General features: G+C 42.6%; 2 protein-coding genes across 3 annotated transcripts; one reads left to right on the forward strand and one right to left on the reverse strand.

Annotated features, from left to right (window-relative positions):
* Positions 1-76: 76 nt before the first annotated feature.
* On the forward strand, positions 77-6,282 carry eif3g (eukaryotic translation initiation factor 3, subunit G). The gene is made up of 10 exons (XM_034220410.1): positions 77-188; positions 281-327; positions 918-1,006; positions 3,009-3,068; positions 3,161-3,265; positions 3,378-3,573; positions 3,692-3,808; positions 3,909-4,045; positions 5,978-6,084; positions 6,168-6,282. Exons 1-10 carry the CDS (start codon positions 166-168, stop codon positions 6,181-6,183), a joined length of 897 nt encoding a protein of 298 aa, XP_034076301.1. The 5' UTR covers positions 77-165; the 3' UTR covers positions 6,184-6,282.
* Positions 6,283-7,917: 1,635 nt separating this feature from the next.
* Positions 7,918-23,443, reverse strand: dnmt1 (DNA (cytosine-5-)-methyltransferase 1). 2 transcript variants are annotated; one of them, XM_034220343.1, is made up of 34 exons: positions 23,235-23,443; positions 22,776-22,812; positions 19,231-19,338; positions 18,900-19,134; positions 18,714-18,786; positions 18,502-18,604; positions 18,377-18,417; positions 18,245-18,299; positions 18,051-18,134; positions 17,817-17,926; positions 17,554-17,672; positions 17,365-17,457; positions 17,133-17,284; positions 16,514-16,701; positions 14,968-15,148; positions 14,757-14,854; positions 14,411-14,555; positions 14,206-14,321; positions 13,923-14,124; positions 13,720-13,853; positions 13,448-13,627; positions 13,130-13,354; positions 12,836-13,028; positions 12,520-12,610; positions 12,292-12,432; positions 11,882-12,164; positions 11,634-11,775; positions 10,937-11,103; positions 10,680-10,857; positions 9,260-9,455; positions 9,016-9,179; positions 8,647-8,763; positions 8,292-8,385; positions 7,918-8,209 (listed from the first exon to the last, which is right to left on the reverse strand). In XM_034220343.1, the coding sequence occupies exons 1-34, from the start codon at positions 23,279-23,281 to the stop codon at positions 8,172-8,174; spliced, it is 4,530 nt and encodes a 1,509-aa protein (XP_034076234.1). In that variant the 5' UTR covers positions 23,282-23,443; the 3' UTR covers positions 7,918-8,171. The 2 variants fall into 2 exon arrangements, with proteins under 2 accessions (XP_034076234.1, XP_034076235.1); XM_034220344.1 differs by lacking the exons at positions 7,918-8,209; positions 8,292-8,385; positions 8,647-8,763; positions 9,016-9,179; positions 9,260-9,455 and adding an exon at positions 9,489-9,553 and having other exon boundaries at positions 10,649-10,857.
* Positions 23,444-24,072: the final 629 nt, after the last annotated feature.

The raw sequence follows: 24,072 nt of genomic DNA on the forward strand, positions 1-24,072 counted from the left end.
TCTGTCAGCCCTACAACAGGACTCTTATTGTGAAGCTTAAATGTAACAGACGCGGTCCTTTTATTGTGAAGTTTAACCGGAAGTGTTTGGATTGGCGGCTCGACTACGCTCCTCGGCTAGCACTTCTCCGCTCTTTACGGTCCTGAAGCTAAGCTAGCCGAGAGGATGCCGTCGATGGAATACGACGAGTGAGTGCTATTATAAACATTTCATAATTTCTACTTGTGCGAGAGGTCTTTATCGATAAATCTAATGTTGCTTGTCAATCTGTACTTTCCAGTTCCAAGCCCAGCTGGGCAGACCAAGTGGAGGAGGAAGTAGATGAAGGTAAGGAGCTAACATTAGTTAGCTAAAGCTAGCTCCTCTCTGTGACCGGAGGAGGAGGCCGGCTAGGCAGCTTCAACTTCCACGTGGTTGCTGGCTTTAATACTAGAGAAAAATAAATAAACGTAGCTGTGTTGTCCGGGTATATTATGTTCAAACTGCTTGGTTATTACGTTTGCGTCACTGACATACAATAATGATTGTATTGATGAAAAGTGTAGCTAGTCGACATATGCTAGACAGTGACGTAGGCAGTGTCATACACTGCTAACGGCAAGATGGCTAAAAGTTAGCAAGATAGCCTCGTCCCAGGCCTTTGTAATATGTAAACATCTATGAAATAAACATACTAACCGAAACGTGTCACTGTCTTTATAAGGATACGCATTTCCATTTGGTTGTAAAGCAAGTCATTAGTTCAGAGCTGGAGATGTGATGAAGAGATGTGTTGTCTGCATAGGACAGTGAAGTGTCGCCAAATAAACGTTTTGTTCATTTAGTAGTGGACCAACACATGCAAAGCCTCTTACAAGAGTGCATCGTTTTCTTTTCCCTCTGGCTTGTCTAACTTGACTGTATATTTTTTTTATCAGGCACACTACCCCCTCCCAAGGAAATCATCAAAGGAAATATTAAGACCATCACGGAATATAAAATAGATGATGATGGGAAGAAGTTTAAGGTAAGTTGAGCTTCACTAAGGTATTCTTGCATCTGTCTAGATCAGAGGTGCCCAGTACGTCGACCGCGGGGGCAATGCTGGTAGATCGCGAGTCATTCATAAAAAAATAAATCCTGTTCCGTTAAAATAGACAAAACAGGTTTTGAACCCTCCTCCCTTGGCCTCCCTGCCACTTAATTCAGGAGTTTACTTGATTGACAGAAAAAGCGACCTATCGCTTTCCAGTCTGTTAACCCAGAATGCAAAGCGATACAAAATCAGTCAAGTGCCGGGAAAACTCAAATTAAGTTAAAGAGACAAACAAGAGACAAACAACAAAATGAGTGCGTGACCGAGCAAGAAGCTAAAGACAAACCACTTCCACCCAGAATGGGAGGAAGAATATTTGTTTGTGATGTCACATTCAAAGGTTATTTGCCTTATTTGTAAAGCAAGCGTCGCTCTGCCAAAGAAAGGTAACGTGGAGAGGCATTATCGGAGTGTTCACAAGGCATATGACAGCGACTTCCCTCCGAGTAGCGAGTTGAGAAAGAGAAAGGTCATGTATTATTGCTACACAAATATTATCTCGCAATCTTAGTGTCGCCAACTCGTTTCTAACATGCAAAAAGACAAACAAATGTCGGTGTATTTTCGAACTTTCCAATCGAGACGAGATCTCTCTCCCCCGTCTGTGCGCGAGGGGGCGGGGCAGTTTACACACACGCGGCTGCTACAAGCAGCAACACACGGAGGGGATGGCGGAAAGAAGCGCTCCAAGGTGTGGTTACATGTTACCCGTCTTGAAGTGGACAATGCTCCTTGCCAAGAGAGTTCAGCATGTGAGGGCGGTAACACGAGCAATGTGTCTAAACATTTAGCAAAAGTGCTCCACATTAAGACGGAGGAATGCACCGGGTTCGACCTTCTTTCTAGCAGCTCTGTAGCCCCTCCCATCCACGAGTAACGTTTCCACGTCAGGTGTTATGTATGCTAGCAGCAACACACGCAGTTAACTTAATGATTCAAACATGGGTTAATGATTAGAGGTAACTGAGTTACTCTTTATTTTGTTAAAGTTTCAGCTATTCTGTTCACAGTTCTGTCATCAGATTATTTAATACGATTTGTTAAAACATTGTTGTTTCTTTTGATGTGAAATATTATTTATTTAATTTAAATAAAAAGCAATGTTAGTTTTGTTCACAATTTGTTAATTTAATAATATATGTATTTTTGAATCAAGTATTCATCTTTATTGTCTTCATTGTTAGTTTCCACATGCCTAAAACAACCTCAAGCTAAATCTAAAAGTTGATGGCTAAACAAGAGGGTTTGAGAAATTGTGCAAGGCATACAGTAATAGTCTGAATAGTCGATTAGTCGTTTCATTAATCGATAGATTCATCGATTATCAAATTAGTCGTTGCAGCCCTATTATCCCATGTATAAATAAAACGTGTTATTCAGCAACCCTTGCAATTTGGGATTTTATTTTTGGTTGGTAGACCTCGGTGAGCTGGTCATTTCAAAAGTAGCTCACCAGCCCAAAAAGTGTGGGCACCCCTGGTCTAGATAGTTCATAATGCTGCAGTGCTTTGGCAGCATAACAGGCTTTGACATCGGCTATAAGACCTTATGGTACAGAGGAGTTCATTTTCAATAAAAAAGGATTAGTATGGTTGTAGACTAATTCATGAAAATGCTGTTAAAAAATAATCTGTACTGTGATAATCAAGTAGTCATCTGACTACACGTTGGTTCTCTTCATACGTTACAATAAATTGAATGTCAATTGGATAGAAATCAGCGCGATAAATTGAGAATGTTTTTTTGGGCACAGTTGTCAACTGCTTATTTTTGATAATTTTGAGCTGCAACAGTCATCACTATGAAAGTGATTATATAATACTATACAAGCTTTAAACTGTAGTACCGCAGTAGTTTCAACACAGAAATACAAGCATTTTGCTTCTTTTACATATTAAATGGATTTAGCATTCCTTGCCTATTTGTCCCTAAGATTGTGCGGACCTTCAAGATCGAGACAAGGAAAGCCTCAAAAGCTGTTGCCAGGAGAAAGGTTTGCATTTACGTCTATTTGCCTTCACTTCAAATTGATTTAGATTGTGGGTTAGGTCAGGGTCCATATCTGATATTGCTTGCTTGTTTCAGAACTGGAAGAAATTTGGCAACTCTGAGTTTGATGCAAAAGGTCCCAATGTTGCCACCACCACAGTCAGTGACGATGTCTTCATGGTGTTCATCTCCAGCAAAGAGGCAAGTATGCTTTGAGGACCACATAAAACATGCTGAAATGCATTAATACGGTCTTGATTTGTTATTTTCTTGGTTATGCTTGTTACTGAGTTTCTCATCTTACGTCTTGCAGGACTTAAATGCCCAAGACCAGGAAGAGGATCCCATGAACAAATTGAAAGGACAGAAGATTGTGTCTTGCCGTATTTGCAAAGGCGACCATTGGACCACCCGCTGTCCATACAAGGACACCCTGGGCCCCATGCAGAAGGAGCTGGCTGAGCAGCTTGGGCTTTCCACAGCAGACAAGGACAAGCCCGCTGGCTCTGGTACATCCACACGCTATTCAAATCATTGAAATTTAGATCTGTCATTCCTGACCCACTTGGTTTTTGGACCTTTCTAAAGTCATGACTAATATGGCCTGTTTCTCCGTTGCTCCACCAGGAGAGCCTGAGCCGGCACAGCCTGCGCAGAGCAAGACTGGGAAGTATGTCCCCCCGAGCCTGAGGGATGGAAGCACGCGGAGAGGGGAGTCCATGCAGCCCAACCGGAGGGGAGGATGTACGTTAAATCAGACTTTCTATATGCCAATTCTTTACATAAATCATTTTTCATCAACAAAGCTTTGCCCAGTATTGATGCTGTATTTTTGCCCCAACAGCTGATGACAATGCCACTATTCGTGTGACCAATCTGTCTGAGGACACCCGCGAGACGGACTTGCAGGAGCTCTTCAGACCATTTGGCTCCATCTCCAGGATCTATCTGGCCAAGGACAAGAATACTGGGCAGTCCAAGGTCAGTGCTGAGCCTCAACAAACAAACACACCTGCTATTTACAAAAACAATCGGAGGAAAGAAGGAAGCAAAGTAGCAACACTGTAGAGCAGGGGTAGCCAACACGGTGCCCGCGTGCGGGCACTCAGTCGCCCGCAGGAGCAACGTGAGGCGCCCGCCGGGCACGTTCTAAAAATAGCTCGCCAAGAATATCCAAAATGTATAAAATACACAAAACAAAAAAGGAAATGTAATTAAAAGAATCGACCCTATGCATAAACTAAACCTAAATCATAGCGAACTCTATCTACTTACTACAACTCTATATCTATCTAACACCCCTCCTCCCCCCACCCCCACAATGAATATCGACCAATCACGTTCTTGCTTGATTTGCGGGACCAGCGTTGCAGTCGGGAAGAAAAGCAATGTGGCACCTCCCCGCTGATTTTCGTTCTGGCAGAATCTACGCAACACATCAGCCCCATTGAACAGCCTATCGTGCCAGCCTATACAGCACATGAGGGCCAGAGTTTTACTCTGTGTGTTGTAACTTGCATATATATTTATTCCACTTGACGCACACACACGCATGGCGTAATCTCCAGGGGGGACAGGGGGGGGGACATGTCCCCAGCACTTTTCGAAATCCCGTTTGTGTCCCCCCACTTTACAAATATGTTTATTATTATTTTTTAACGTAAGCCGTCACACAGCGTGTGTGAGAGAGAGAGAGAGAGAGAGCACCCCTTTATCTATTTAATATAGATAAAGTAAGAAATCATTCCAATGTGTACAATAGGACAGTACAAAAAACAGTTTAAAAGGGGAGTGATTAGTAAAATATGCATAAATAAAAAGAAAGAATGCTAACTAGGTAACACAAGATAAGAATAAACAAGTTTAAATGATTTGTTATTGGTTGTGATCATATTCTAAAGATGTTTGGATTATTCAAAAGTATACAGCTCCCTTTCATCTGAGTGTTGAGAGCTGTATCCATACATTCATTTTGTGCTCAAAGTGCACCAGATTGATGCATTTCACTTCAACATTATAAAAAAAAAAAAAAGTCTTTCCGGACCCCCCTAGAGGAGGTGAGGTCCCCCCTAGAGGAGGTGAGGTCCCCCCTAGAGGAGGTGAGGTCCCCCCTAGAGGAGGTGAGGTCCCCCCTAGAGGAGGTGAGGTCCCCCCTAGAGGAGGTGAGGTCCCCCCTAGAGGAGGTGAGGTCCCCCCTAGAGGATGTGAGGTCCCCCCTAAAGGATGTGAGGTCCCCCCTAGAGGAGGTGAGGTCCCCCCTAGAGGATGTGAGGTCCCCCCTAAAGGATGTGAGGTCCCCCCTAGAGGAGGTGAGGTCCCCCCTAGAGGAGGTGAGGTCCCCCCTAGAGGAGGTGAGGTCCACCCCCAAATAAAGCAGGTTAAAATAATTAAATTGATGTTCTTTTAGTAAGCACTGCAAACGGGTCCCACAGACCCAAACAGCACAAAGGTTAAAGGTCAGCATATAATAATGTTAAAATGTGCTAAATATATACACTGCAAAAAACAAAAAAAAGGAGTAAAAGTAGCCCCCGACTTGTTTTATTTTTTGAAAGTAGCCCTCATCCTAAAACAGGTTGGTGACTGTAGTGGTCACTCAAAGTATGTACTATTGAGTTTTCGCACAGATGACAATGACCAACTGTACTAAGAAATAATCACACACAATTGAATTTAGGAAACAAATGGACTAAACAGTAGAACCTGCTTTTTTTTTAATGTTTCTCTGTTTTGTCTTAATTGCATGTAAGCTGGATGTATATAGTCTTTTTTATAGTCTCATACTTGTGTTTTGTTTGAAGATAATTATATGACCTAAACATGATAGTTATAATTCAATAGAAATAATAATGGTCAGAAACACAGCCGGCTCCAGTTGTACCATCCATCAACCGCCCACTTTGTTCTCTGCAGGGATTCGCCTTCATCAGTTTCCACCGCCGGGAGGATGCAGCGAGAGCCATCGCAGGAGTGTCAGGATTTGGATACGATCATCTTATTCTCAATGTTGAATGGGCCAAGTAAGTAACTTCAGTTTTGTCAAAGTGTTACATGTGTTTGTTTTTTTATTCTAGCTAACAACCTTATTTATTTCTCTCTGCAGACCGTCAAACAACTGAGGAGTCCATCAGAATATATTCCAGGATGATGCCAGTTTTTATGGTTTTGGTAAAACATGGCTGTTACCTAAATAAAGAGAATCACAATTGTCATCACCATTCCCTTGTTTCTTCTAGTGTGGCATTTGTAAGCAGGCTTTACACTTACTGAACTTTCACTTATAGTTGGAGATTAAGTAGACCCGTGTGTTTCATACACTCTTTTAAGGAAAGGGAACACAGATTCTTACCACTCAAGCCACACGTCTGCTTTCTGTTCTGCATTGTAATTCAACTCTGAAGATAGCATGTATTAAACCCCAATCAGAAGAACTTTGGGTGAGCAGTTATTGAAAGAGTGATCTGTTTGAAGCCATATCAGTACAGTATTCTGACTGGTGTTTCATTAAATATTAATGTGTTTGATTCAACCAGTTAAGACCAGACAAAACACTTGGGTAAATCAAATCTTTAAAATGTAGGTAGCACATTTTCTTTGAAACATTGCCTATTGTGACATACAGGTATTTAAGACTAACAGACTGCAGCATTGTATTTATACGTAGATTAGTCTTAGCCGTTTTTCCCCTCAAGATCGACAACTCAAAGTACTACCTGCTCGTATTTACATTACTTCAATAACACTTTAAAGCAGGGGTGTCAAACTCAATTTCGTTGTGTGCCACATCAGCATTTCTGGCAGTGGCTTGGACCGTAAGGTCGCTGGTGCAAGTCCCCGAACAGACCTAAATATGGAGTGTGCACTGCTACTTGGAGAGGTCCCAGTTCACCTCCTGCCCTGGTGTCCTTGAGCAAGGCACCTGACACCCCGCCAGTTCCCTGGGCGCTGTGCAATAGCTGCCCATTGCTCCTAGTACTAGGATGGGTTAATGCAGAGAACTAATTTCACTGCTCTGCGTGTGACCATTAAAGAGGGTTTCATCCCTCATTTTTCATTATGGATGCACTCAAAGGGCCGGTCGTAACTTCAAAACTATAAAATGTATTGGATTATCGGATAGAGTAAAAACTTAATTAACATCTGAAAGCAGAAGTCTAGGGAAAATAATTGCAAGACTCTTCAGTGGCTTGTCACAAAATAGATGTAGATTATGGGCAACGTGCTTCTGTAAAGCGGCATCCAACCGTATAACAAGCATTCTATTCTTTGCACGCTCTTGCGGGCCACATACAATTGATTTGGCCTGCGGGCCTCAAGTTTGACACTCCTGCTTTAAAGGATTAATCCTTGGATATACTCGAACTATTTTATCTTCAATGGGAGAGAAAACTAAAAATATGGATGTTTCAAAAGGTTGATATTTTCTATTATTGATGACTTGTGTTCTGCTAACTGCTCAAACTTTAACATTTTGTTAATCCATATATCCACTGTATGCCCACAGTTTGAAGTTTAGATTATAAACAATCATTAGGCTGTGATCAACTCGGGTCACAACTCAATTTTTGCAGGAGTTAAAAGTTTAAAAACGAAATGTTCTTGCTACTTTGGGGACCAACATCACACATGAAAACCGATGGGGTTATTAAATCCACACGTCTAAGCTTCCAAATCGCAGCCAATTGATGCACTTGGTAGGCGAGTAGGTACTGTGAAACCCGTTTTAGGCTATTTTGAAGTGAGAGGTCAAGCAGTGTCTGTAAATGTGGCTAATCAGCTCTTCCCAGTTCACTCTAGCTGGAGGGCAGCCTCTTAAAGACAGCAAGGGATCACAGACTCATGCAAGTCACAAGTACATTTCATAAGAGCTTTATTTGAAATATTACACATATAAAAACTACATACAATTTGATCCCACATGAAGTCTACCTTTCTCAACACAATGATTAAAAGCACAGTTTAAAACAAACATGGAATGGCACTGCACTGAATGTTCATGGCGGCCACTTAGTGACGCAGTTAAAAGCCAGATTATTTAAAACAAATGATTCCCTGACACGCAGCGTCAGGTTTGTTGCACAGACCTCACTTGAAATGGAACCAGGGACTAATCAGAGGCCTCCATCTTCTCTTGTTTGACAGTCTCTGCAGAGAAGGAAAGGTGATAAGGATTTATCTTCACTTGTAAGGTCAATCATGGAAAGTTACATTCAAATGGATGGCTCACCTGATGCTTGTTCTTCCTTCAATCTCTGCATGATACACTTCTTAAGCTCCAGGCCGATGGCCCTGGAGAGGGGGGGGGGCACTGCATTTCCAACCTGGCAGAAACAACAACATTTGGCATTCTGTTGTAGTTTTGTTACGAGCGACATGATAAATGCAATTCCAAAATGTCGTGCACGTGTCTCCTTGGTCTACTCAGAATAATTACTGACCCACAGCATTTGGTGGTCCTTTAACCAGACCTTAAGCCCTGATGAACAGCAGGACATCCTAAAACTGAGCTGCCGGTATCATTTAGGAACCAAAGGATAAAAAGGAAGACCATTTCCCAACTGCCTGCTTTCAAGGAAAGTTACCTGTCTGTGTTTGTCCAGGGTGCTTCCAAAGAAGCGGTAGGTGTCGGGGAATCCCTGAGAGCGAGCACACTCCCTCACACTGACCACTCGGTGCTGCTCAGGGTGCAGGACGCGGCCCTGAAAACAAACGCGCTCAGATTAGGATGCAACTACAGGATATCTGATTCAGGGCTTGAAAGACAAATGCACCGACGTCCTTTTGTAAAATGTCCATAATTGTAAAAATGTTAAGCAATTTCTGATTTCTGGGTAACCCAGACAACTCTTACATTTGACAGAATTCAGTTTTTTTATCCAATCTACACAAAAGGCAGGATGTTTCAAGGGAGTGTATTTATAAATGATCTTATTTATAGAAAGTTGAGGTACCTGCTTGCCCATGGGTTCAGGGTTGGTAACCGTGGTGCTGAAGAAGCCGTCCCACTCCAACCTGCCGTAGAGTCCGGCCCAGTGATTGTGGCGGTTCCCGGTGTGGGGGAGACACCAGGGGATCAGGGTGTTAAACTGCCGGTCTGCAGGGTCGCAGGGGGTCCCTACAATGACAAACATGATCAGAAATGCCTCCACACTGCAAATGTAATCATTAATAAAGTAGTAAACTCAACCTCCATACCTGCTGAACACGCGCAGACCCCTCTGAGGGCCCCGGTGCTGCTGCGGCCGTTCTTTTTATCTGGGTGCGCGAAACGCAGTTTCTTGGAAATGGTGCCATCTCTCAGACGGACCTCCATGTTGGGCAGGTCCCTCCAATCAGAGCCCGGCGCCAACGGGATGTGACGCATTCGCCCTTCAACCAGAGCACTCATGTCCTGACAACAACAAAGAGCTCTTGTTACAAACATAGCTTTGACATACATTTACAGAAGTAGGATAGCGTTACAATCCAACATTAACATCACGTTAAGATTAGGGCCGGGACTCGATTAAAAAAATTAATCTAATTAATTAGAGGCTTTGTAATTAATTAATCGAAATTAATCGCATTTTTAATCACATATAAATATTTGACCTGAGAACAGTGAGAAGCAATTTTTTTCACATGGATTTTAGTATACCATTAAGCGCATTCACACCGCAGTACTTTTCCCACAAAGGTTCATGAGAATTTAGTTCATGAGAACTCTTTGAACCTGGGGGAGGATTAGGCAAATGAAGCCGCTGACGTCACTTCTTCTTCTTCTGCTTTGGGTTTACTGGCAGGCCGCAAACCACTTCACGGCGTATACTGCCGCCCAAAGTCCCCGGCCGGAAGTCCCCGGAGTTGGGGACTGGCTTCAGTAGAAGCTGCTGGGAGTCCCAGCAGCTTCTACTGAAGCCTTCCGAGTAAATCGCCAGAACGCCGACACCTCCTCATCTCCACCGCTCCCATGTTTTATTTTGTGTTGCCATAAGTTAGTCTCTCTGCGTTTCTGCGCTGGGCTAATGCTAATAATGCTAATGCGAGGATAATAAAATGGCGGCTTCACAAAACTTTTTGGGAGTTTTACGGGGCGTGGTTTGCAATCCTCCCAGCCAATCAGACATATAGCTCTTTTCTCACAAGAGAGTCGTACGTGGGGGTAAAAAGGTTCTCATGAACTAATTTTAGTACCGGCTCTTTTTGGTGTGAACGCGATAAAAGAGGCTAACGTCCAGGCTAGCTTCCACGCTAGCTGCTATATGTTTTGCATTGAGGTGATACTTGAGGCTTGATGTGCTGCGGTGATATGCAAATTCCTTTTTGCATAATTTGCACACAACCGTGCTCTTATCGACGCTTCCATCCGTCCGTTTTTTAAAACAACATTTCCCACTGTTGTTCACTGTGGTTTGTTGTTGTCTGAAGTCATGAACGTTAGTTGGTGCTCCAGTATAATCGGTACGCCTGAAACTCATCCAGTGAGAAACGTTCCGCGATGCAAAAATAAGTGCGATTAAAATGCGTTAATTTTTTTAACGCCTTAATTTTTGTGTAATTAATTAATCTTAATTAACGCGTTAAAGTCCCGGCCCTAGTTAAGATGAATATTTATATAAAGTGAGAGACGTCTCACCTTGCAGATATGATCTCGGAGGATTGGCTGGTACTGTGTGCCTCTGATCTGCCTCTGGAACCAGGACTGAGGCTCTCCGTTGTAGGAAATCTCCAACGATGCTGCACCATTGCGGATCTCTGGCAGGTCCGACATGGTGTCTCTGACGGTGATGGTTCTGTAGATTCCTCCATTACCTCTGTAGACAGAACATTACATTTAAATGTATGACCTAGAATTACACACTAATGAATAGTACTGTAGGGGAAGTTTATTACCTTGTGACATTACTGACGTATTTCTTTTCGTCCACCACCACGTTGAGAGAGCAAGCTCTAGGAGCGAACACATGCAGCGGCTCAGGGAAGCGAGGCAGCTTCTCTCCAGGAGCAGCAGCCAGGACGATGGCTCTGCGGCGGGTCTGAGCAACGCCGTACTGACCGGCCTGAGGGGGCAGCGTTCAGCAAATTAGTGATGGCGCAGACTTCTGCAGTCATAAACATTGGCATACAGGACTATCTATTTCATTAATCTGGGTGGGAGAATCATTGGTTAGTCTGCCTCTATATGACATCACATATATACAGTACGATCCGCCATCAGCCAGTCAAGTTGGGTCGGTCCAAAATGTGATCACTTTACAATTAGACCATTGTGTGTAATGGTCTAATTAGCATCTGATTTCTTTGAGTTATGGCCAATGATGTTTTGGGAGGTCAGTTGCATTGCATTTAAAGATGGCCAAAGGGGAGGTTTGTACACATTGGAAGAAATTCCCGGTTGGCTTTTACTCAGAATATAAAATAGTCAAATACATTAGGAGTTATGAGGCACTGTGCTGATATGCTTCGCTGGGAGGTTTACCATGTTGGAGGGAAAGGCATCCCCGCAAATGCCAAGAGTCAGAAGCACAATTTATTTTGATTGTTATTAAGTCCAGACCGGAAGGAAAAGCGTCCCTATAGTCAGACCCACCTGAAGGACACCAAAAGTACACTGGTAGCCCATGCGCACAAGACAGCGTAGAGTCAGCTTCAGAACCATGGAGCTTTTAAAGGAGACGAAGTTCCTCACATTCTCAAGCAGGAAGAACTTGGGTCTGTAGTAATCACAGTAGCTGCAAGAAAGGAAAACACATGTTCAAAAGGTGCACTTACTGCAGTGAACTTCATGTCAACAATACATCTCAAACGGTCAAGATGAGAATGTGGTCCGACACTGACCTGATATAGGAGACCACGAGCGAGTTCTTGAACTTGGAATAAGTGCGAGAGTTGAAGCGGTTCATCCCGCTGAAGCCTTGGCAGGGAGGGCCCCCACACAGCATCTCCACGTCTCCTTTCTGGGGTAGTTTCTGGCCGAGAGAATTGGTCTTCTCACCAGACATGACCAGCTTCAGCAGGACGTTGCAGTCCTCAGTGAACACTGTGGTGCCGGGGTTGTTGAGCCTGAAGGCCTGAGCGGCGGGCTCCCACATCTCTACGGCCCACAGAGTCTCATTCATACCTGAAACAAACCAGCAGTCGTGTTTTCAGCATTACATTGAAGGATACAATTACAGTTGTTCATTATTCTATGCGTGTCATTTTGTGGATTGGAAAACATTCATGGGTGGCACAGATCCAGCACTTACCAGCCTGGTGGAAGCCTTCAGAAAGGCCTCCGCAGCCGGAGAAGACGTCCAGCGTGCGGTACTTGGGCGCGTTAAGAGACTGTGCGTCATTCTGAGAGTCCTGAGGCTCCTGTGCCGCTGCAGCCTTTCCTTTGCCTTTACCTATAAAGATGAGCATTTTCAGTGAGCCTGAAAACAATAAGATCAAGGAATCTTTTTTTTTTTTTTTTTTAAATCAGGGATTTTCACCTTTGCCCTTGCCCTTCCCCTTGCCTTTAGTGACAGCCGAGCGAGCATGATTTGGAGGGTCTTCAAAACCTTTTGTTTTTGCGTTATAGGCCTGGGAGAGAGGTACATGTATAAGATCAGACACATCATTGAAAGCTGTTTTCATATAAGATCATTACAGTGCAGCATATACAGTGAATTCATGCAATGTTAATTGCAGCTTTACGTTTCCTCCCTATGCAGTGTTAACACCAACATGCTCGCAGTAAGGAGAGTTATTTAAAGATATGCCAACTTTAACAAAATGGAACACAGAAACAAATATGACCAAATGTACCTCCAAGAAGTAGAAGCGGTCAGGTCCACCACTGGAATAGTCCTGGACTGACTCATTTAGGTCTTCTGAATATTCTACTTGACAGCGCCCGAGCACCTCAGTCATGCTGACCGTCACCTCTTCATCACACCAGTACAGCTGATTGATGTCTGTGTGGTAACTGGCTTTGACTCCTTTGTGAGTGTTCTCAGGCCTGGGAGAGGATTCAAAAGCTAGTTCATTCTGAGAAATCATTCGTTACATAAAACAAAATAAACCCTGAATCAAAACCAATTTAGTTGCAATTTGTTTTACCTGTAAAACTTGTAGAGCCGCAGTTTGACCTCTGAGGCATCGGCTTTCCCGTTGCTACGCCTCTGACAGAGGATCTCCTTGATGCGACCGATGCGGAAAGGCTCTGGAGCGTCCTGGTTGGATCCCTTGATGTAGTCGGAGGACTTCCTGTAATATTCTGGATACAGGTCCTCGTCCACATCCTGTTTCCTATGGGAGCGCTTCACGGGACTGGCTGGCTTCACACTGAGAGTCGAAAACAGAGGCAGCGAGTCTCGTATACAGGTTTGTAATTGTACAAGTTTGAGTATATTAAACATTTGGATTGCCTTCACTCACCTGAAATTAAAAGCGTCAGGATGCAGGTAGACGCCGTCTCCCACCTTGAACTGATCCCCCTTATAGCAGGCCAGGGCATAACAAACCTTGGAGTCATGGTCCTTGTCCAGCAGGGGTTCAAACGCACGAGGGGTCTTCTGTTCCTTTTGCTCGTTAATCCTAGCACAGCTGTGACAGAACCTAAGAGCGAGGGTGACCAATCCACAACGAAGGGTAAAAAAAACATGACTGAAAATAAATAACTCGTGCAACTACATGTGGCTGGTGCTTACCCGAACTTGCAATCTTCTGTTGGATTGGTCTTGGGAGGAGACTCAAAGCGAGCGTAGTCTGTGTCATACCAGAACTGATAGAAGAAACTCTTCCCGTCATCCTCTATCACCTTGATTTCCTCATCCATCCCACCCTGATCAAATAAATGAACACGTGAGCATGAGAACAAATTACAAATGTTCGTGCAGTGAAGTTAACGTACCTCCATAAACCAGTTGTCAGACGGGGCCCTGTACATGACGTTAACTTTGCCTTGCACATAGTTGAGCTGCATGTCCTCACACTCGTCCACAAGCATGAGCTCCAGCGGGTCAGAAGACTCTCCCAGCACGGTTTGAGTCCCACGAAGGAACCAGTGGGCATGGAACATCTTCCCGGTGTGGTCCTCCCACAGTGATGCAATCCTGACATTAAACACAACATTAGATGTATACGAGCCAGTTACAAAACCTTACCATAGTCCATCAAGTCTAAAGATGTCTTACCTTGCCAGATAGAGGGGCACTGAGGGGTCTTCTGAGGAAACAGAGACACAGTCGCCCACTTCCAGCTCTTCATCATTCACACAGACCTTCCTGTAGTACTTCTTCTTTGCCTCAGTCTGAAGGGGGTTGGAGAAAAATACATTTAATATAAAACCACACAGCAAACAAATACTTCGTTACTTTGTACTTAGGAGAAGTAACACACCTGCGCTGGCTCTCCGATCCACGACAGCTTGCACTGGGCCTGCTTCTTCCTCTTGACTTTAGTTACCTTTTTGACCTTCACAGGAAACTCTTCCTCTTCAATGGTCTCATCATCCTCAGCCTCCTTTACGGCAAGGTTTGGGCATCTAACAGAGGGCCACATGTCATGAGGAATTAAGGACCAAAGTAGTCCCATGTCCTTGTCACAATACAGCAATAAAAAGCAGGGGTGCACATTCTACACATCAAGCTACTTAAGAGTAGCCTTTGGCTGAAACCACTTCTCAAACATTCCGAAGTTGCATATTAAGGATGTTTGGACTTATCGGCTCAGGAGACAATCTTACCTTCTCTGCTTACAAGCCTGCTTGCTTTTGCCACTTCCACCAAATTTGATCATGTCCTTGCAAGCTGGACACTTTCCACAGTCAGGAGATTGGCATACCTGAAAGCATACACAACATGTTTTAATTACAACTGCCAAGTACACAAGAAACATCAGACAATGTTAGTTTAGTTCTACAAAAAGAAGCAGCCCACTGTTCAGACACTACTCACCTCACAGACGCCACAGCGCTGTCTCTTTTCCCCACCATTTTCTTTATCATTCTGCTCTATCTGATCCGAGAAGAAGGTATCAAAGATCTGGTACACCAGCGTGGTAGTGGTCGCCTTAGTTGGTCCCTTGTCTTTCTCGATCTTTGTAGGGTGACGAATGGACTGTCTTCTGGCAGCTCTCCTGTCAATAGAATATGTTCAGAGGAAAAGGTCCGTTGGGCTGGGCATAAACACCTGATGATATGTGGAGCGATGGCAACAATGAAGCCCCTGGCTGTCAACACACCACAGCATCAGGCCATGCAACGTAAGGAACACGCAAACAAAACACACACATTAAAGATGAAGGCAGAGTTCCCGTTCGATGCAACTGGCCTCGGCCTGCACAGAAAACACTACTTAAGACTAAAGGTTCAAAGTGTGCATTGATGGTGAGCAAACATGTTTTCCCACACAAGTTAACCTGTGAGATTATTATTTTATCTCCCATTGTAAAGCATCCTTGGGTTTCTTGAAAGGCGCCATTAAAAAACGAAATTATTATTATTAAAAGCTTTGCAAAAGACTTCTTAGGAATATTCTCCAAGGGCATAATAGATTAGTGACCCCATGGGGTCCAAATAGTGTTTGAGTTCTCTTACTAAAGGCATGTAGGATGCCCAGGTGTAACTTAATAATTGACTAATAGATCTGGGGCAGAATACCCTAAACCCAAAGGTTAAGCAAATCAGAATAAGCATCCAATAGAGCCAACATCCTTACAGCATGGTTTGAGTTACTGAGTAATAAAAAGCCCATATTCAACTTTGCAATAGATTTCCATTTGAGCAGGAAGACCCCTTAGTACTCGATGCTAAAGTTAGACTGACTTTCCTTTAAGGAGCTCAAGGTTAAATTGAAAAATGACTTTCCTTGTATAACAATTTCTTCACAAACTGTGTTGGGTTTTATAAATTCCATTTTTTTGTTTAAATTACATTTCACCAGAACCATGAGGGTTGCATGACTTCAATGTAGAAAATAAAAATAAAAGCAATTTTGCAATTTTACTAACGGTACTTTCTTACAGTACGAAGACGGCTTTGTTTTATACAAAACACAGAAATAAGTTTTTTGTGAGCTTCTCTTCAAAACCTACAGACACATCTTTTTCAATTAGTTTCTTAATCAGTGGTAACCAAGTGAAGATCAATCTTGGACACTTGTCACATTGTGAGAATTCAAATAAAGCAGTTCAACTAAAAATAAACCACAAAGTCAACGTCTAGCGTGAACACTATAATTACTTGATCCATACAGCTTCTAAATGCATTACAGTAAACAGTAAACACACCACGGTACAAGCTAAGGATGCATGTGGAAGGCCTACCTACCAGTACAGCAGCATGCTGCATTAGGAAATGGCAAAGGAATGTTAGACATAAGGGATAATGAGGCGTGAGGAGCAGAAATATAAGCACCTAAGCAAGTGTATAACTTCAAAACATTGAAGCACTCTTGTTAACAAATGTTAAGGAACCAGTTCATAATAATTCTCAAGACATACCTCTTTCCCAGAGTGACTCCGGCGAGTTTGATCAGGTCCCTCATGCAGGGAGTAACTATGATTGGCTGCTCATCAGTGTCCCCGGCCTCATCGTAGCTCTCCACCTGCTCCACCACAAACTGGGCGTGGCGCAGCAGCGTGTCCTCTGTGAAGCGGTTGAAGTTCAGCCCCGCAGGAGGCACGGTGGTCTGAGGGCAGGACACAAAAGTTGACGATTTCCCTTCCACGAACGAATGTTCTGCCATCAATCGGGAAATATTGGCTTAACTCCTGCATTCTTTCTTATAGTGCCCTGATATGAGCAACGTTGTTTAGCCTGCAAATTGTCAACATTGTGCATTGACATGTCGGATGCTCTAAACTGCAATACTTTACATTAGAAGAATTAATTGAACAATTAGTTTATTAAAAAAAGTATTAAAGAAAAAAGCTTTGTCAATCACACCATCAATGGGATATAGGAATCATAACAATAGAAAAGTGAAACACAATCTGATTTCTTAATAAATTGCATTGCTGCATCACATTAATCACAGACCCAAGAATGAAAAGGACCATGATGAATATCGCAGCGTGTCCTAATTCACAAATACATTATTTTGTAGGAAAAAGTCTTCACCTCAATCTTGTTGAGAAGGTCCTCATAACTAGCATCACGATTCTTCTGAAGGAACTCCACCACTATCTTGCTCATATAGATCTTCTCCTGCATCACAGCAAATATGGGAGCATACTCCTCACTGGACTGCATCAGGATGTAATCGGCAAAAGCTAGATAATGAACATAGATAACCATTAGTACTTCATACCGGGTGAAATCAATCAAACGTTGGAACAGGAAACTTAGCTACCTGTAGTAAAACCAATTAAGGCTTTTTCTCCACCATCAAAACCAGTGATCCACCAGGCGTTGATGGGTCCAAGCTTCTTGGAAGGAACCCCGCCTGAGATAAAAACCAAAAAGATAAGTTACCATCTGGTTGATTGTAATGGCTAAGAGAAAAATAAACATTTACGAGATCTTGAAATGTGGGATTTACCATCCAAGCAAGGGTTGTCATCATAGATGGGTTTGACCACACAGCTGAAGTAGAGCTCCACATTCTTCTCAATCAGGCCAGAGTCAAACGGACAAAGGTGGCCCCGCTTGTCATAAATGCTGCAAGACGTAAACAAGGTTACACTACAACTTGCTCAGGGGCTGCAATACAAAAACACGTGACTGTACAAAATGAGTAGGGACATGCGTGTTCCTCTGAGCTGGATCAACATGCAAAAGTGTCACTGGTGAAGAATGGCTTACCTGAAGTTTGTGATCCTGTGCTGTGGCAGATCATCATAGCTCTCAAATCCATCCTCATTCGAGTCAAACAGGGAGAGGCGCTCATCTGTTAACATTTCTGGTTCATCCAGCTGAAGAAGAGCACAGACATTTCAGGTTTCACATTAGTTTGATCAATTTAGGTAATAACATTAAAGTAATAGAGGGTTTCATTCAAAGAAAAAGCTACACAGGAAGTAACAAACTAATTCTCACCGCATTATCAGGATCCCCCTGAAAGAACTTGAGGTCAGAGTCATCCAAGTATTGTCTGCAGTCTGTACATTTGGGGGGTGGTGTCTGTTTAAAGAAAACCAAAAAACACATTAGAGGTTTGACAGTACTAAAGATGAAAGTTTACATAAACTGTAACAGCTGTGACACCGAGCTAAATTAAGACACGTCATTACCTTTGCAGCAGAAACTGGCTTGGTTGTTTCAGTCGTCGATGTGTCTGGAGGAGAGCTGAATTAAAGACAAGTATTAGTATGTTCCATTAGTGTTAATAGCCATCATTCATTTTCAGGGATCTTAACGCTTACTTTTCAACTGATTCCACTTTTAGACGTTTCTCCTCCTGGACCTACAAGACATTTAGAAGGTCAGTGTCACGAGACGAGTGGAGAAAAACACGTTTGAAAATCACTAGTAGACAAAAATGCTTCACCTCCTCAACATCCTCTTCCTCTTCCGTAACTTCCTTTTGTCCATTTGTAGATTTTTGTCCATTAGTAGCTTCGACATTCAAGTCTTCAGACTTGCGCTTCTGACTGCAAGACATTCACAGAATACAGATGTATGAAAAGTTTGTTTAGATGTTTGTCTACACTTGCTGAAGTTGTGAACAAAGCACGACAATATAGAAAATCATATACGCACACTTTAGAGAACATTGACAGGATGGTTGGCTGTTTTCCAGAGTTTCTTGTAACCCTGGAGCTGGCTGGAGACTCTTTAAAAACAAAAACAAGATTGTTCCTTTAATATCTGAACATATTGTTGCTCATTTCCATCTTATATTGCAGCCATTATAGGACACATGTTAAAAGGAATCCTAAAACGTACTTTTAGTGTCAGAATTGGCTTTGCTCTTACGGCCTCCCTTCCCTTTGGAGGCAGTTGGTGACTTGACGGCCTCCTCTTCCTCCTGTACATCCATGGTTACATCTTCAGTGTTCTCATCTTTTTGGGAACCATTTGATGAGCCATTGGTCTTTCCATTCTGCTCCACGTCATCCACATCCTTTTCAAGATGAAGCTCTTTTCCCAGCAAGGCCTTTACTTTAGAGATGTAGATCTCCTGAGGAAAGAACATTGCAATACATCACGCAATTAGAAATTATAGGCAGTGACATTTCAGAATTGTAAATTGTTTTGAAATGTTAAAGTCACTTACCATTGAGATCTCGGATTTGTTCATCTTGTCTTCCAGGCTGGTCAGTTGATCTTGAGCATCAACATGCAGGAAGTCCTGAACCAACTTGAGCTTCTCTTTCACATGATCCTGAGGCATTTTCAGAAGAAATAAAAGATCAAGTCAAAAATGACAACTTCAAATAAAACACTGAAGCTAAAAAAGACCCTTTAACTATTGCTGTTGACAAGTATAGTAGGTTCATGATACACATTGTACAATCCTATCGTACAATATATGGCCCGTTTAGATTGTTGTGTCCACTGAAATTGATGCTAAAATGTGTCACCTGGAGACCGACTTCTTGTAGGCAGAAAAAAGTATTGCCCGTTCTCTTTATATATCCTTGGTGATATGCACCAAGCTATATATCGAAATGACAGTTAAATACATGTCTGTCAGCACATGTTTTGCATCACCACCTTGAGGTGACACTATCAAGACTCAAACTTCTGATTGTTCACACTTTTGAGAGCAATACGTTCTGAGATATATAATCTACTTAATTTGGTGTGTTTGTGTGTGTAGCCCTTGGAGTTTTGTCTAGTTCATTTCTTTGATGCTAAGCATCTGAGAAACTCAGTCATGCCAACAGAATATAATTAGTTTCCATTTAAGGCAGAATACGGTGAATCTACAGTCTTATTTAATCGTCTTTGGAGCTCAAAACGGAATGGAAGACATTACAGTGTTTCCCACAGATCTGAAATATACTTGGGAGGGTGCGCGAAAAAAAAAAAAAAAAGTTTTAACAACATGTTTTTTTATTGACTTTTCATTCCGGTATAATCATTTTGCGCAAAGATGGCGCTGTTTGTCAGAGCACTTCATCCTTCTGGGATTTCATGAAGAACAGCTCCAACGCCTGTGTGTATGGGAACGCCTCTGGTGCTGGTCCATTAACTGCCAGTGTTTCCCACAGATCTGAAATATACTTTGGGGGGTTGTGGTAGCAGGGGGTTGAGGTGACGTGACGTGCAACAACATTAACCTTTCTGTTGGTCGCTTGTTAGCAGACCCTTCACGCGATGGCAGAGTGAACAGGTACAGGCAGGGCCCATAGTGATAGCCCTATAGTTTAAATCTACTACCCACACATGAACATATGGAAATGAGTTACTATTTAAAAAGATAAATGTATTTATAAATTTATTTAGGAACCTATCCATGTGATTTTTAGTGGGGGTCGACCTCAAATCCTCTAGGGGGGGTCCAGGGGCATGCCCCCCCGGTAAGATTTAATTTTTTATTTTGGAGTTAAATGCATCAATCTGGTGCATTTTGAGGGGAAAATAAAGAGACTAGATCTATGGAAACACCTATATGAAACAGAACTGTATACATTTCAATAATCATAAAATCATGGCCATAACCAATAACATCCCATTTCCAATATGAAAAAAACACTGAAACTTGTTTATTAATTTAGTTTTGGTTCATTTATAGTTGTGAGTGTGTCTGTGCTCCTGAATCAGCCTCTCCTGTCTCCCTCCTCTCCCCCCTCTCCATCCTCTCCCCCCTGCTCCTCTTTGAGGCAGCAGCAAAGACTAGCTTTCTCTCAACAAGTTTTAAAAGTGTATCTTACCTTTTTTCACCTAGTTAACTTTTTATTTATTTATTCATGCATATTTTATTAATCACATTACATTTCATTTAGCTGACGCTTTTATCCAAAGCGACTTATAATGACTGATTACAGGGACATTCTCCCTGGAGTAACTAAGGGCTAAGTGCCTTACTCAAGGGCACACTAGTGGTGGTGTTCCTGGCGGGATTTGAACTCACAGCCTTCCGATCTTCAGCCCACCTCACTATCCATTAGACCAGGAGTGTCCAACCCGCGGCTCTCGAGCCGCATGCGGCTCTTTGCCCAGTCTCATGCGGCTCTTTGCCCAGTCTCATGCGGCTCCTCAGTTCATATCGAATTCTAATTGTGTTTTGTTTTTTTTGCGCATATGTATCCCAGTTCACAAAGGGTTAACAACACACAAGTTCCAGCCCAATCGTTACACAGAGTTTTCAACAAAGAAGTGCTTTAGCCAATCAAAATGTAGATCCTGCAGTACTGGAGGCGGGCTTTACTGCACTCGCGATGTGACAGTGAAGGGAGAGATCTGCTTCCGATTGGCAGAAATATAACTCAGATAAAACCGTAATAACTCAATATAATGTTGTCAAATCAAAACGGTAACAATTTGCAGTTGTATATGTGTATGTGAGAAGGCCTGCTCCCGGAAAGCTGGCTACTGGCACAGAAGGAATCCCGAATTTGGTGATTCGCAGTAAAGAAATAAAAGAGAGAAAGTGCATCTCTGTCAGCAGAGCTTCTGTCAGTCAGAGGGTTAGGTAAAAGTTGAGATGTCATGTGAGGAGAATTAACTAAAATACACTTTATTTATTTTTAAATAAGTGTCATGAATCTGTGTGTGAGATACAGACAGGGAGAAAAAAGTCGCAAAGATCGCAAATGTGCCCTTTCATGCATTTGAGCCCCTTCCACATCCTCTGCACATTTCAAGAAGCAACATGCATAGTAAGATAACTACTTTTTTCAAATGTTTTTAACTGAGAGTTTGTGTGAGACACAATATTAATGGTTGACTATAACTGGCCTCTGGTCTTAATACTGGTAGGAGAGGTTTAAGTCAATTTCTGTCAATATCATGGACTGTGACATTTATAGGAAATCTGGCTGAGCGGAGGTATGTGTTTCTGTATGTGAGTGTGTGTGTCAATTATTGTTCATTTTTAGATTTTCATTTTCTATGTGTGAGAGATAGAGAGGGGCACATAGAGGAAGAGAGTGAGGGAGCACACAGAAAGGCTGAGAGCAAAAGAGAGAAGGAGAGAGAGGTCTGGGGACATACACCCAGCATGTGTGCCTGTGTGTACTGTATGATGTGGCTCTTTGCAGTAACACAGGACAATTATTGGCTCTTTACCTCTGATTGGTTGGCCACCCCTGCATTAGACCAATCACTACCCTCTCAAATGGAAATATGTGTTTACATAAATGGTGACCACACCGTTTGAGACCCACTGAGAACTTAGACTAAGTTAACTATCTAAACACTCAGAGTCCTTTACCTCACCTGAGGTTATCCCGAGCTTGAATGACACACAGAGACCAATCAAGGGCTTTGATTTGATCATGTCGGCAGGCCACATCATGTAGACAGCCAGTCACCCTGTGTGAGGCAGGCCACTTAACAGGCCAGAAGGAGGCGAGATCAGAGAAAGGGAGCGAGGGATCATTGTCCACAAGTTAATCGATCGCAGATGGCGTCGTGGTCACGGACGAAACAAAATAAAATAATAATTATTTAAAAAAACAACAACAAAAAAACCTAAATGGGTCGCGAAATATACTTGGGCGGCCGTTAATATACCTGGGCGGCCCACCCAAGTATAGTCTATGTGTGGGAAACCCTGCATTAACAAGACTAATTAGTGAACATCTAGAATTACACTTCATTCATGCAGGCTTTCAAGAGCAGTAAGTAACATTAGAAACAGACATAACCTACCTCCTCCGAATCGCCATCCTCGCCCAGCACCTGCAGCCTGTGAACAACGAACCCAAAGCTTTGTTAGTGCCATTTTGAAACACATTTACTAACATGGTCGTGGTAATAAAGCCAGTGTGGCTGCAGCTAGCAGAAATAAAAAGGCAGCAAAACTTCCTGAGTGGCGCCAAACCTCACACGCTGCTCCGTCTATTGACAGCCTAAACATGCTAAGTGGCTAACAGGATGCTAACTCTGTATGCAGTACCAGCTCTAACTGTCAAGTGACAACAAGCTAACGCTAGGTGCAGATGCTAGGATAAGCAAAATAGTAGAGGAGAAACAACCAGAGCAAGTGTAGAGCAGAGAGTTATACGGGTTTTATGTAGCTTTGGCGTTTGGACAAGACAACAAGCTGCATGCATGCTACACTACATCATCAATACATTATTAGCAGAGAGGTTACAAACGTTAACGTACCTTTTCCTGACATCCTCTGGCAAAGACAGGGAAGTCCTGGATGGCATGGTACACAGCTAGGTTAACGTTTGAGATAAAACAATAAAACAGCTTTAAAAATCCGTTAAAAACAATGTTAAAAACGCCGTTTGTCACTACAGCGCGTCTCCACAATGACTGTCTCTCGATTGCTGTCTCTTGCAATGGATGCTATAAAGCAATTCGGGCGCGCGGGCCGTCTTTTCGCGGGGAAACCCGGGTGTTGTGGACTGTTCCACTGCTGGTGTCTATGGGTGAAACACTTACAATACGTTACGAAATATTTCCCTCCTGAATGCATTTTTGGGGTTTCAAACCAATGTCGTATAACATATACATTGTAATACAACATTTTGATTATCACACAGTTGTAAAAATAAAGAAATATACGTTTCATGAGAACAACAACTATCTGGACTTACCTCTACTGTTTGCAATATGTTGTTGACAACTGACCAGGCGGAAGCAATCTGAATGTTGTTTACTAATGAGCTATGTTAGCAAAACCCTGCATTTCAAATGAGTTTTATGAGGGCTACTATACTTTTGAATGATAACACGTAATACAAGAATTGTGAATGTGAATTATAGAGTTTTCGCCTTACGTGCTCGTTTACACCTGTAGATTTCTATGTTTATGGAACAACTAGATTAGAAGATATTTTAGACAAGCTCACTACGATCATGGATTTATAAAGTGAACGACTACACTTTAGTAAGCATATGTATGTCAAATGTCAAAAGATTAACTAATCACTTTCTGCTGTTATGTGTCATTTCCATTCAGAATCTGGCTGCAACATTTTCTTTTTTTGTGTAG

The sequence above is a fragment of the Gymnodraco acuticeps genome, unplaced genomic scaffold (genome assembly GCF_902827175.1).
Source record: "Gymnodraco acuticeps unplaced genomic scaffold, fGymAcu1.1, whole genome shotgun sequence".
NCBI lineage: Eukaryota > Metazoa > Chordata > Actinopteri > Perciformes > Bathydraconidae > Gymnodraco > Gymnodraco acuticeps.